The 14847-nt window shown below is 39.7% G+C and overlaps 1 protein-coding gene across 5 annotated transcripts; it reads left to right on the forward strand.

The window, feature by feature from the left end:
- The first annotated feature begins 6187 nt into the window (after positions 1-6187).
- Positions 6188-13974, forward strand: twz (BTB/POZ domain-containing protein twz). 5 transcript variants are annotated; one of them, XM_069508565.1, is made up of 5 exons: positions 6188-6353; positions 7307-7512; positions 9820-9874; positions 10317-10369; positions 11021-13974. In XM_069508565.1, the coding sequence occupies exons 1-4, from the start codon at positions 6205-6207 to the stop codon at positions 10336-10338; spliced, it is 432 nt and encodes a 143-aa protein (XP_069364666.1). In that variant the 5' UTR covers positions 6188-6204; the 3' UTR covers positions 10339-10369; positions 11021-13974. The 5 variants fall into 5 exon arrangements, with proteins under 5 accessions (XP_069364666.1, XP_069364667.1, XP_069364669.1 ...); XM_069508566.1 differs by having other exon boundaries at positions 11304-13974; XM_069508568.1 differs by having other exon boundaries at positions 11324-13974.
- The last annotated feature ends 873 nt before the right edge of the window (positions 13975-14847 follow it).

Raw genomic sequence — 14847 nt, forward strand, 5'->3', positions numbered from 1 at the left:
ATAAAATTAAATGGGTTTCAAAATCAGCAGAACAAATAACAATATCATCTATATAACAAAATACTATTCCATTTTCAATATCACTACAAAAATTTTGATTAAATAACTGGTCCATTAACCTCTGCTGTCGTGCTGGTGCACCGCATAGGCCAAACGGCATGACTTTAAATTTGAATAACCCTCTACCAGGAACTGTAAAACTGGTTTTTTTCCTGAGAGTCGTTAGCTAACGGAATTTGCCAGAAACTTGAACTTAAATCAATCGATGATAAAAACCTTGCCTCTTTCAAGCTATCTAGAATTTGTGGAATGTACGGTATTGAGTATGAATCCCCCTTTGTCACTGAATTTAATTTCCTGCAATCTAGGCAAAATCTCCAGTCTCCATTTGCCTTTTTTCACTAAAATTGCTGGGTTATTCCAAGGGCTTTCACTCGGAGTAACTACGTCCATTTCCAGCATCCTATCTAACTCTTTACTTAAAGCTTCCTTCTTTTCGGGAGAAAGTGGATATTGTTTTATTTTTATTGGCAAGGCATCACCGGTGTCAATAACATGTTCAATTAATTTTGTTCTACCCAATCCAATTTTCTCTGAAGAAATATCTAAAAATTTATTTACTACAGATTGGGCTAATTCTTTCTGTTGAGATGATAAGTTTTCAAAAGAAGTGATGGTATGAATTTGTTCATTATCAATCGCACAAATATTGTAAAATTGAGAAGGTGCCTTAATTAATTCTAAATTATCAAAAATTCCAGGGGCTAACTGAAATGTTTTCCAAAAGTCACAACCAAAATAACATCCGCTATTATAGAGGGTACTACAAAAAATTTTATTATGTGAGTTACGGAATTATAAGTAATCGGAATAAACATATAACCCATGCAATCAAGTTTGTCTCCATTTGCCACTGAAAATGTGGTATCAATACTGCTATGCAGTTTATAACCGAATCTCAAAAAAACCTTGTGCGCCTGGTTACCCAAAATTGACGCGCAAGCACCGGAATCTAGTAAACCTGTAATCTCAAAACCGTCAACAAAAACCTTTAAATGTGGCCTAAAGTCTCGTTTATCCACTGAATACAGAACTGTGTCAGGTAAAAGGGATGTTTTGTTGTTAATGACCAAGTTCTTTACTTGTGTCTCTGCACAGTTCTTACTAATTAGTTTTTTGAATTTTTTGTCCGGAGCGGGTTTACTAATCGCCTTTTTACTACAACTTGGACATGTCTTTACTGTAAAGTTCTGACGTCCACACGAAAAACATCTAATAAATTTCGGAACTGTCCTGCAAAATTTAAAGGAATGGTTACCCTTGCCGCACTTGTAACATAGTTGTTTATTTGTTTTCGTAAAATCAGTGCCTTTACTTGTATCAACCTTAGGTGCAGGTGTGACTGAAAGTGTGTTTATCTGTTTTGTCACTTGTTTGTAAGCAAACTCTGAACTTAAAGTTGCCTTACTGTTAGTAGGCTCAGAAAATAAGGCGGAACGCTGCCTCGCAGCCTCTAGTTTGCGACACTTTTCCTTCAACATTGCGACAGACTTAATGTCAACAAGAGCTAATTGTTCTGAGTAAAAAGGGCGAATATTATGTAATAAAATTTGTAACTTTTGTTCTTCGGAAAGTGGTGTTGACAACCTTGAAAACATGCCAAACATTACAGCGAAATAGATAGACACAGGTTCTTCAGAGCCTTGTGTTCTTGCTCGAATTTCACCTAGCAACCTGTAGTCATAATCTACTGCATCAAATTCCTCTAAAAATAAAGTTCTCAATTCTGACCAAGACGAAACTTGACATTTGTTGCCTCTGTACCATAACAATGCTCGGCCTGTAAAAAGATGAAATGCAGAAACAAATAATTTTCCATCTGAAACGCCATAAGATCTTTTATATTCCTCAACGCGTTCGATGAAACTGCGCGGATCACCCTGTCCGTTGAAATGTAACTTCCACTTGGCAACATTTTTATCACCAGTGCAGTCAACGGCGGTACTCTCGGAATCCAGTGATTCGTCGTGAGACGACTCATTGTCAGCATCTAATCTGGAAATCAAACTCTGCAACTTTGTATGTAATTCACTCTTCCTACTTATTAAGCTGAGTTCGGAACACTGTATTCTTAAAATTCTAAAGTACAAATGTGAAGCTAAAGCTTTAGACCTACAGAGGGCATGTCTATCTTTAGTGTCAGAACACTTTTTTAATAAATCTTCTAAGTCTTGAAGTTTTTTAGTAATAACCCCTAACTCACTTTCAGAAGTGAAATCCGTCTCTAAAATTGATTCAGAAGGAATTTCCTGAATTAATTGTTTTAACTGTTTCTTTAAACCTAGCACTGTAGGTGCTGGAGTTTCGGAACGAATGGATACCTCATAACACAATTCGTCCTTCAAAAGTGAATGAAACTGGGCAAAAGTCTGTTCCATTGTGTTAAGTCAAAACACATTTAACAAAATATCGAGCTTGTGTAACTGTCTATGTTTAGCCTTATACAAATTGGTTAAACACAAACACAAAAGAAGTTATTTAAACTATTAAATATACACAAGCAAAATACACAACAAAAACAATATTCTTAAGTCTATCCTAACCTATTTTATCAATTATGTTCCTATTCCAAAATATTGTTAATAATACAAGCACATATTATTACTATAGTAAACAAAATATAACAAAATAAACTTCCCAAAATTGAATAAATGATTGTAAGGTGCAGTATCACCTTTATGAGTACACAGTGTGTTACAACCTTTACAATTACAAAAGTAAACAGGCAGCAAAGTTGCAATGAACTCTGACTAGCATATTATCTTTCAAAAAAAAAACAAAGAGATTGTGCAATGGTTTGATGGCTGTTACTTTACACTTTTAACACATAACCTAAAATACAACAAAATCTGTTTCTAAATGTCACTTTAAACTACCAGCATTCAATTAAACTTAACATGTTTTGTGTGTGAAGTAGCTTTTATCATAACCTTAACACAGCTCTAAACAAAATTTCAACAAAATAATGAAGTATCAAGTCACTGAAAAAAATTGTTCATAACTTCATACTTGAACTTAATGTAATCTCTGAATATAGTTTATATATTTAGTTTCACAAGTTGTAACTCTTAGTATTTATAAATGTATGTGTGTAACTAGTTAACAGGACATAGCGTTTCAAAACTTTAATTATACTAAGTTACCGGAATTTTCAAACATAAGATGTACTTACTATTGAAAGCAATACCCAACAACAACTCAGTTAAGCAATGTTTATTGCTAAACTGAAGGCAAACATTCACTTATACACCTCCAAGGTAAGTCAAATAACATAATTGAACGGCATAAGCACCATTTATAATGTGTTAATTAAATAAGAAAAAACCACTGTTGGACTATACTCAGAAAATTACTTAAACTATCAGACAAAATTTTCTAACTATTAGTTATTATTTAGTTAGTTAACCATAAAAAACAGCTTAGTGCTCTTTGCAATGTGTCACTACTTAGAAAATTGTACAATCAGCGGAGTACTTTTCATAAAATTCACAAAATTTCTCAAAATATACTGAAATAACTATATAAAAAACGTTCGGGCGCCATTTGTAAGGGTGGTAAATTGGGCGGAATAGAAATATACCCGGATACGGAATAATCTACCACCTTACAAAGATTAGAGGAAAAAAAAAATAATTTTAATTTACTTTACTTGATCTATCTACCTAGTAAAGAATAGAAGCTAGCCGTCGACTCCCTTGTAATGCATATGAGGTGTTATAAATGAAATTTGCTAGATGTTAGGCAAAATTGTTTTAATGTAACTTTTACCGGGGTCGCTTAATACAGAATGATGGCTAATAATGCTTAGTTATTCTAGCTTAATGCCAAGACTTAATTTAGATACATTAGAATGACTTAGGTAGATAGTACATAAGATCTATGTTTTAAATTTAAGATGCCATTGGCATGGAATAGACAATGACACAGTAAAATTCATAAAATTGTTTCAAAATAAAAGCTCAGTAGTAAAGACAGGGTTCTTACTGTACACATACACTAAGAAGGTTCACTAAACTGTTGCAGGATACAAACATTTGCTTACTTGTAGGTGCGAAGACTGCAAGGTAGCTGGTCGGCATCGGCCAAGATCCAAAACTCAATTTATTTGATTCTTCACAACCGAAATGTTTCATTACAAAGATTTTCACCAAGTCTTATCCATAGCAATTAAGTTGTCAACGTGAATGTGCAAAAGAAATAAATACGAAAACCGAAAACGCAAACGGAAAACTGAAACGGAAAACTGAAGCTAAACGTAAAACGTAAACGTAAAATTAAAAACGTAAATCGTAAACGTAAACCCTGTAACAAAGAAAAACAAGATTATAATTTGTGCTGTGTGAAAATTTCGACACGTGGAATTTTCCCGATCAAACACAACTCACCTATTGAACTCCTGGCCACCAATGGTTTTCAGAAGTCCACCCACAACCCATTATCCTCATTTATTTGGGAAGTTAAAATAACTGGAACTGAAAGAAATCATAAAATTAGGATTTTCTCTAACCAAACCGCCATTTTGTCGAATCCACATTACTTGATTTTTCACTCACCATAACTGATGAAACATCGAAAATACGTTAGGATGACTAAAATTTATGACTATTGTATTTTCCAGGCGAAGCCATGGGCGAAAAGAAGTGAGATTTTCCTGGAACGAAAAAAATTCGTCTTCACATGTTGACTCCAGGAAAATTCTAAATCTCACCTATCGGTGTTGCCAGACGCAACCCGAGTGTGGCCGCTGTCATTTAGTTTGATCATGAAGCCAATTCATTTTTGAATATTTGCGGAACCTAAGGATATATTATAAGAACCGTTTTGTTAATGACTTAACAATAAACAAATGATATTATGGTTTTATTTAATTATTTTGTTTTATTTTTACGACAATTGACAACGAAGCAAACGCCATCTATTGTGGCTCGAATGAACTCTGAACATCGACCCACGCGTAGTTCTGCACCTTGATGCTAGGTGGCACCAACATACTTTGAACAAAATTGATTTTTATTAAAAACGAAACGCTAATTAGTAGTTCAAAATTTACAACGTCACACATTACAGTTACATTAGAATACATTACACTTGACAAATATGGCGAGTCCGTTCTCAAAATGTTTGCATTAAAATTATAAATTATTATAATTATATGCAAATTATAATACCTACGAGTAGATAATATATAGTATAGGGCCGCTAGGGATTGTAGGGCCGCTAGGGATTGTAGGGCCGCTAGGGATTGTAGGGCCGCTGCTACGTCCAGCTCGGTTATATACCTGCTATCTATAGTCCGCGACAGCTTGACATTCGCACATCGGCCGCGCTTGCCCGCACTGGGCAAGCGCGGGGGCTGTGCGGGTGTGCGGGGCATTCCCTCCCCGATTGTCACCTCGACCTGTCGCGAACTATAGCTGGTTTGTGGAAAACAGCTCGTATTGTTTCTGGTTATAATTTAGAGTTGTTTAATTTCAGTGCACCACCGCGCAAGGGACGCTCAGCATGGAGGACTCGGAGCTGAAGCTGGAGGTGCGCCGCAAGCGGCGGTGGGCGCAGTTCCCGCAGGTGGCGGCGCCCTGCCACGAGGACGCGCCCGTGCACATCGACGTGGGCGGCGTCATCTACACCTCCAGCCTCAGGACGCTCACCAAGTACGCCTACCTTCCTTCCCTCTACACTCTACATAATGTCACCCACCGCGCAAGGGACGCTCAGCATGGAGGACTCGGAGCTGAAGCTGGAGGTGCGCCGCAAGCGGCGGTGGGCGCAGTTCCCGCAGGTGGCGGCGCCCTGCCACGAGGACGCGCCCGTGCACATCGACGTGGGCGGCGTCATCTACACCTCCAGCCTCAGGACGCTCACCAAGTACGCCTACCTTCCTTCCCTCTACACTCTACATAATGTCACCCACCGCGCAAGGGACGCTCAGCATGGAGGACTCGGAGCTGAAGCTGGAGGTGCGCCGCAAGCGGCGGTGGGCGCAGTTCCCGCAGGTGGCGGCGCCCTGCCACGAGGACGCGCCCGTGCACATCGACGTGGGCGGCGTCATCTACACCTCCAGCCTCAGGACGCTCACCAAGTACGCCTACCTTCCTTCCCTCTACACTCTACATAATGTCACCCACCGCGCAAGGGACGCTCAGCATGGAGGACTCGGAGCTGAAGCTGGAGGTGCGCCGCAAGCGGCGGTGGGCGCAGTTCCCGCAGGTGGCGGCGCCCTGCCACGAGGACGCGCCCGTGCACATCGACGTGGGCGGCGTCATCTACACCTCCAGCCTCAGGACGCTCACCAAGTACGCCTACCTTCCTTCCCTCTACACTCTACATAATGTCACCCACCGCGCAAGGGACGCTCAGCATGGAGGACTCGGAGCTGAAGCTGGAGGTGCGCCGCAAGCGGCGGTGGGCGCAGTTCCCGCAGGTGGCGGCGCCCTGCCACGAGGACGCGCCCGTGCACATCGACGTGGGCGGCGTTGAGTATCGGGTGCCACACGCGCACTGCGGCGCCGCACCGCTAGTAGTTTGAGTATCGGGTGCCACACGCGCACTGCGGCGCCGCACCGCTAGTAGTTTGAGTATCGGGTGCCACACGCGCACTGCGGCGCCGCACCGCTAGTAGTTTGAGTATCGGGTGCCACACGCGCACTGCGGCGCCGCACCGCTAGTAGTTTGAGTATCGGGTGCCACACGCGCACTGCGGCGCCGCACCGCTAGTAGTTTGAGTATCGGGTGCCACACGCGCACTGCGGCGCCGCACCGCTAGTAGTTTGAGTATCGGGTGCCACACGCGCACTGCGGCGCCGCACCGCTAGTAGTTTGAGTATCGGGTGCCACACGCGCACTGCGGCGCCGCACCGCTAGTAGTTTGAGTATCGGGTGCCACACGCGCACTGCGGCGCCGCACCGCTAGTAGTTTGAGTATCGGGTGCCACACGCGCACTGCGGCGCCGCACCGCTAGTAGTTTGAGTATCGGGTGCCACACGCGCACTGCGGCGCCGCACCGCTAGTAGTTTGAGTATCGGGTGCCACACGCGCACTGCGGCGCCGCACCGCTAGTAGTTTGAGTATCGGGTGCCACACGCGCACTGCGGCGCCGCACCGCTAGTAGTTTGAGTATCGGGTGCCACACGCGCACTGCGGCGCCGCACCGCTAGTAGTTTGAGTATCGGGTGCCACACGCGCACTGCGGCGCCGCACGACGTAGTAACGACGCGTGGTTTCACTCCGAACCGTCCTCCTTTCCAGATACCCGAAGTCCAAGCTGGCGATGATGTTCTCGGGCAAGATCCCCATCGTGGTGGACAAACTCAAGCAGCACTACTTCATCGACCGCGACGGCGCCGAGTTCCGCCACGTCCTCAACTTCCTCCGCAACGACGCGCTGCTCGTCCCCTGGGACTACAAGTACCTCGAGCTGCTGATAGCAGAGGCGCAGTTCTTTCAGTTGGAAGGTAACGAGTTCCGCCACGTCCTCAACTTCCCATATCACTACCCATATTATTATAAATGCAAAGGTGTGTTTGTTTGTTGATTTGTTAGTTTGTCCTTCAATCACGTCACAACGGAGCAAAGCTTTGACGTGATTTTTTGCATGGGCATACTTAAAGACCTGGAGAGTGACATAGACTACTTTTTATCCCGGAAAACTAAGGAGTTCCCACAAGATTTTTAAAACCTAAATCCATGCGGACGAAGTCGCGGGCATCAGATAGTATGTTTCATCTACACTAATCTACACTAATATTATAAAGAGGAAAACTTTGTTTGTTTGTTTGTTTGTTTGTTTGTTTGTTTGTTTGTTTGTTTGTTTGTTTGTTTGTTTGTTTGTTTGTACTGAATAGGCTCAAAAACTACTGGACCGATTTTAAAAATTCTTTCACCATTCGAAAGCTACATTATCCACGAGTAACATAGGCTATATTTTATTTTGGAAAAAAATAGGGTTCCGTAAGATATTTGGGTTTTTCGGACACAAGGTGTAAAAAATCAACCAGAAAAGTTACTTATTTTGCGTACGCTGCCTAAACTATAAAAGATAGAACCATAAAATGTTCTAATTAATTGTAGATCTTATAAATATCTACAAAAAGTCCGCGACACACTATACCCATCTATGTCGAGTGAGGCACAGCAACCATTTTTTTATTTAAAAATCTTGAATTTTTTTTGGACTACATTTAAACGCGTTTATTTTACTCATGCTATTAATCCTTATCAAAATAAATGATTTCATCACTAAGAACAGTTTATGGAGATAATATTTGGTCTTTGAATGATTAAAATTGGACGTTTGGTTTTGAAGTTATGGCGAAATTAAAATATTACGATTTCTGCTGCACGGCCCGTTGTCTACACTATAATATTATAAAGAGGAAAACTTTGTTTGTTTGTTTGTTTGTTTGTTTGTTTGTTTGTTTGTTTGTTTGTTTGTTTGTACTGAATAGGCTCAAAAACTACTGGACCGATTTTAAAAATTCTTTCACCATTCGAAAGCTACATTATCCACGAGTAACATAGGCTATATTTTATTTTGGAAAAAAATAGGGTTCCGTAAGATATTTGGGTTTTTCGGACACAAGGTGTAAAAAATCAACCAGAAAAGTTACTTATTTTGCGTACGCTGCCTAAACTATAAAAGATAGAACCATAAAATGTTCTAATTAATTGTAGATCTTATAAATATCTACAAAAAAGTCCGCGACACACTATACCCATCTATGTCGAGTGAGGCACAGCAACCATTTTTTTATTTAAAAATCTTGAATTTTTTTTGGACTACATTTAAACGCGTTTATTTTACTCATGCTATTAATCCTTATCAAAATAAATGATTTCATCACTAAGAACAGTTTATGGAGATAATATTTGGTCTTTGAATGATTAAAATTGGACGTTTGGTTTTGAAGTTATGGCGAAATTAAAATATTACGATTTCTGCTGCACGGCCCGTTGTATTATATAAAGAGGTAATGTCGTTAAGTTTGTTTGTAGGGGGTAATCTTTAGAACTACTGAACCGATTTTAAAAATTCTTTCACCAGTAGAAAGCTACATTATTCCTGAGTGACATAGGCTATACGGGATCTTTAAAAACCTAAATCTACGCGGGCGAAGCCGCGGGGATCAGCTATATTATATAAAGAGGTAATGTCGTTAAGTTTGTTTGTAGGGGGTAATCTTTAGAACTACTGAACCGATTTTAAAAATTCTTTCACCAGTAGAAAGCTACATTATTCCTGAGTGACATAGGCTATACGGGATCTTTAAAAACCTAAATCTACGCGGGCGAAGCCGCGGGGATCAGCTATATTATATAAAGAGGTAATGTCGTTAAGTTTGTTTGTAGGGGGTAATCTTTAGAACTACTGAACCGATTTTAAAAATTCTTTCACCAGTAGAAAGCTACATTATTCCTGAGTGACATAGGCTATACGGGATCTTTAAAAACCTAAATCTACGCGGGCGAAGCCGCGGGGATCAGCTATATTATATAAAGAGGTAATGTCGTTAAGTTTGTTTGTAGGGGGTAATCTTTAGAACTACTGAACCGATTTTAAAAATTCTTTCACCAGTAGAAAGCTACATTATTCCTGAGTGACATAGGCTATACGGGATCTTTAAAAACCTAAATCTACGCGGGCGAAGCCGCGGGGATCAGCTAGTAAATAATAAAAGTAATAGAACAGTTCCGGGCGGTTTGTTTGTTCTGTTTTGTAAATGAACTCAATTATTGTTAAGTTGGCGTTTCCACGTTTTCAGACATGCTCACCCAGTTACTGATGCTGAGAGAACGACGATCTTTTGATAACTTTACGTAAGTGACATTCAATTGTATTACTTTACGTAAGTGACATCCAGTTGTTTATCTTTACGTAAGTGACATACGACTGGTAGAACTTCATTGCCACCCAAGTGCATAAATACTAAATTACGAGGCAGACTTAAGACACCAGTATTTTGTTCGACATTTTGCATGATAAATTAAAAAAAAATTTGTTTAGGAATATAGATAAAGCCCTTTTATAATACCATACCTACTCGGTATTTTGATCTTACTTTTAAATCCCCATTTCCCCATTTTAATTAAACTAAAAAAAATTGTTACTTTTTACTATTTTTGACAAATTTCATGTCAATAGCTTTTATAGTTACTGAAATAATCGACTGTGACAGACAGACGGACGGACAAAGTCACAGCATTCCATTTTGACCGTTTCGGTACGGAACCCTAATAAATAAGTGTTGTCTGTTTGCAGGTCGATAGTCGACAGCAAGTGAGGCGGCGCAAGGCTTCGACATGTCACATTAGGTTTGTACATCGCGTCGTGGTTCCGCGAGAACGTGATACAATATACAATATGCTAGGAGTATGTCGCGTATACTTGTATACCAGCTGATGCCCGCGACTTCCACCGCGTGGATTTAGGGGTTTAAAAATCCCGTCGGAACTCCTTGATTTTCCGGGATAAAAGTAGCTTATGTTCCTCTGCGTCCCTCCGACTATCTCTATGCCAAAAATCGATTGGTTGCTTAGTTAGGGCGTGAGGGGAGGACAAACAAACACACTTTCGCATTTATAAGATTAGTATAGATGTCGGGAAGAGTTGCTTCGTATCCCGCCTGCGGGGGGTTGCGCTTGGCGGTAATGTGTGTTTGTTTGTCGGTTCATGTGTTCCCTTATACTTACTTACCACCCTTACTTACCATACTACTTATTAGATTTAGATAAATGAGGTAAGGTGATGTAACGTCGTTAGGTTTCGTTGGATGTACACACACACACACACACACACACACACACACACACACACACACACACACAAACATACACATACAATATGAAGGATACGGCGAACTAAATCTACATCAAGAGAATATAAGCTTGAAATGAGTCAATCGTTTGGTGATCAATACTTCATTGTCTCATCATTGAATATGATATGGTTTTTTTAAATAAAAGCCGTGCGGCTGTGGCGAGTGGCGACTGGTGGCGAGTGGCGACTGGTGGCGAGTGGCGACTGGTGGCGAGTGGCGACTGGTGGCGAGTGGCGACTGGTGGCGAGTGGCGACTAGTGGTGTTTATACGAGAAGGTCGAATTTACGTTGAACTTAATTAAGTAGTCATAATAAATAGGAGCCCTTCCCGCCACGCGCTGCCATGTGCCATGTCGCACACACACACACACACACACACACACACACACACACACACACACACACACACACACACACACACAGTGCAGCACAGTGCTCGATGCGGCAGGGAGGTCGCTGTGCAGCTCTACTGTGCTGTGACGTCGCCCGTGTGACTGCAGCACAGTGCTCGCTGCGGCAGGGAGGTCGCTGTGCAGCTCTACTGTGCTGTGACGTCGCCCGTGTGACTGCAGCACAGTGCTCGATGCGGCAGGGAGGTCGCTGTGCAGCTCTACTGTGCTGTGACGTCGCCCGTGTGACTGCAGCGTGTGGTTACAATAAATACCAAGTCTTCATTTATATTTGTTAAATGAATTTTCAAATCACCTCGAAAATTATTTGGCTTGTTCAAATTTTTCTTTCCTACTATTACATTATTTCAAATTGTTACTGAAAGTTTTATTGAGTCCTCGCCCTCCAACATGCCCCGCTTCTCCAACGTGCCCCGCTTCTCCAACGTGCCCCGCTTCTCCAACGTGCCCCGCTTCTCCAACGTATATTTTATAACAATGTAACAACTTCCTAATACGATGAGCTGAGCAAGGACGAGGCCACGCGAGGCGCACGACGAGGCAAAGGCGTTCCACACGAGACGTCGAGTGACTTTTGGACTTTCCTGAGGCGGAAGGCAGGAGCTGCAAGTTTGTCTCTGTTTCTAGTTAGCCTATTGTGTAGATCACCAATTTTCTTGTAACTAAGAATATTTTGTCTTACAAAAATTATGTTATTATAAATATATTGTGTGCGTAATCCCAGCAAAATAATGTTGAATTTCAGGATTTGAGTTGGATAGATTTTTAGTGCGTAACGTCGTGTAATTGTGCGTGAAAGTTTTAAATTTGTGCGTCCAACCAATAAGTAGATATTCGAAAAAAACGCGTTTTGCCAGGAATACGTCATCCCAGCTACACATTTTTTTCCCAATGGACGTACGAGAAAAAAAATAGGTCCATGAATTAGTGCGTTTTAAGAGGTAAATGTGCGTGCTAAAATTAAATTTGTGCGTCATAACACTTCGAAGATATTCAGTTTTTTGCTGGGATGACGTTTAACCATTTCTTATATCTCTTAAACGGTTAAACGTATAGACGTGATTTTTTTTACACATATTGCTATGAATTTGTGCGTAATGTTTGTAAAAACAGAATTTAAAAAAAAATTACCGTTCAGTTTTTATAATTAAAAAATAAAATAACGTTATTAGGTCCTAGTACTTTAAATATGACCTCTAAAGATAAACTTATACCGTTGATTTGTCCCTTATAACGGCTCACAGTATCTTATCAAGTTTCATTGGAGTATTTTAAGTATTTATTGAATTATGAAGAAAATTACTACGACAGGACTACGATATTTTTCGACATTTAATTGGTCGAGTATTTTATGAGTTGGCTAATTAAAATTTCTACCAATAATTAGTGCGTCAGCTCATTTATCCATCTGCAAAAATATAGCCCAATACACAGATAAATTATAGAAATATAATCAAAAAACCTATAAGATGCGCAATACAATGATAAACCGACAAAGTTTGAATAGCCACAAAAAAGCGACCGTGTCATATATCGTGCTAACCTTCCAAAATTGATAGTATTGTGCCATTTCTTTTCTGGTACATGTGCGCACAAAATTATTAAGCTTTTTATTAATCTTACTATAATATAAATGCGTGCATTATTATAAAGTATGTTTGTTTGTTGGTTTGTCCTTCCATCACACCGCAACAGAGTTACAGATTGACGTGATTTTTGCATAAGTGACCCGTTACATTTATTCCGAAATATTAGAGTTCCCACGGGATTTTAACAAACAAAAGCAAACAGTCCTATTGTCTGGTCACAAGCCATAATTAAACAATATAGTTTTCTGAAAACTGTTAAACTAAGCCACCCGTTCGTCTTCAAAACACGGCAATAAAACTGAATTTTAAAACTAATAGGTACCAAAGGTTCCGACCACAGCCATCTTTACTTACAAGCCATGCTATTAAGTTTGGCAACGTCGCAATTAGGATCCGCCGTGAATCTGAATAAACCGATAGAGCTACAAGTGTACTAGTGGACAGCTTTCTATAGGCTGTATCTAGTTATATTTACAAACACTATGCACCTACTTACATTACAAATACATAAAATCATTAGTTTTTGAAATTACGTATTGACCACATACAGCCCACTTACTTAATGTAAGGCAGTACCTAGTAGGTATGTCTTTCGTAAGAATGTAGGAACTTAAAACTTGTTTGAAACTTTGAAGATCTACCTACTATTTCACTAAAATAAAACATAAATGAGGGTTAATAGATATTTTATTTCCTATTATAATTAGACTTAACAGTTATTTTATTTCCTGTCCTTTGTGATTGTCCTTTTCTTGGGCTTGCTGATGTAGTTCTTGACGACGCCCGCTGTTTATACAGCTGTTCCCTTTTAGAGGGATCCATCCTAGATGTTTTTTCGCACGTAACTTAGGTAACGCAAATTCTTAGGTAGGTTAGGGAAAATATGGGGCACTGCACCAGCTACTAGTTGATTCAACGTGATTTATCTCTATTTCTAGATTTTTTTACTATTTTGTTACTGTTGATTATTTTTATTGTTATGTTAATATGACAAATTATGTTAATACAATAATTTTAGATTACCTACTTAATTTACAATCGGTATTCAGTCAGAATATTGATCAACTAAAACTTAGAAAATAAAAAATATATTGAACTGTTCTGTTGTTTTATTTTCACTAACTATTATGTACGTACCTGTACTTAAGTGCGAAAAAAGTAATGGTACAATACTATCAATTTTGGAAGGTTAGCACGATATATGACACGGTCGCTTTTTTGTGGCTATTCAAACTTTGTCGGTTTATCATTGTATTGCGCATCTTATAGGTTTTTGATTATATCTCTATAATTTATCTGTGTATTGGGCTATATTTTTGCAGATGGATAAATGAGCTGACGCACTAATTATTGGTAGAAATTTTAATTAGCCAACTCATAAAAAACTCGACCAATTAAATGTCTAAAAATATCGTGTCCTGTCGTAGTAATTTTCTTCATAATTCAATAAATACTTACAATACTCCAATGAAACTTGATAAGATACTGTGGGCCGTTATAAGGGACAAATCAACGGTATAAGTTTATCTTTAGAGGTCATATTTAAAGTACTAGGACCTAATAACGTTATTTTATTTTTTAATTATAAAAACTGAACGGTAATTTTTTTTTAAATTCTGTTTTTACAAACATTACGCACAAATTCATAGCAACATGTGTAAAAAAAATCACATCTATACGTTTAACCGTTTAAGAGATATAAGAAATGGTTAAACGTCATCCCAGCAAAAAACTGAATATCTTCGAAGTGTTATGACGCACAAATTTAATTTTAGCACGCACATTTACCTCTTAAAACGCACTAATTCATGGACCTATTTTTTTTCTCGTACGTCCATTGGGAAAAAAATGTGTAGCTGGGATGACGTATTCCTGGCAGAACGCGTTTTTTTCGAATATCTACTTATTGGTTGGACGCACAAATTTAAAACTTTCACGCACAATTACACGACGTTACGCACTAAAAATCTATC

The sequence above is a fragment of the Maniola hyperantus genome, chromosome Z (assembly GCF_902806685.2).
Source record: "Maniola hyperantus chromosome Z, iAphHyp1.2, whole genome shotgun sequence".
Taxonomy (NCBI): domain Eukaryota; kingdom Metazoa; phylum Arthropoda; class Insecta; order Lepidoptera; family Nymphalidae; genus Maniola; species Maniola hyperantus.

What these genes read in the sequence shown, in the direction of transcription:
- twz (XM_069508564.1), top strand. Translation starts at nt 6,205, where the DNA reads ATGGAGGACTCGGAGCTGAAGCTGGAGGTGCGCCGCAAGCGGCGGTGG. An exon ending in GCAGTTCTTTCAGTTGGAAG is followed by an intron (nt 7,513 to 9,819) that starts GTAACGAGTTCC and finishes CCACGTTTTCAG; the next exon opens with ACATGCTCACCCAGTTACTG. An exon ending in CGATCTTTTGATAACTTTAC is followed by an intron (nt 9,875 to 10,316) that starts GTAAGTGACATT and finishes GTCTGTTTGCAG; the next exon opens with GTCGATAGTCGACAGCAAGT.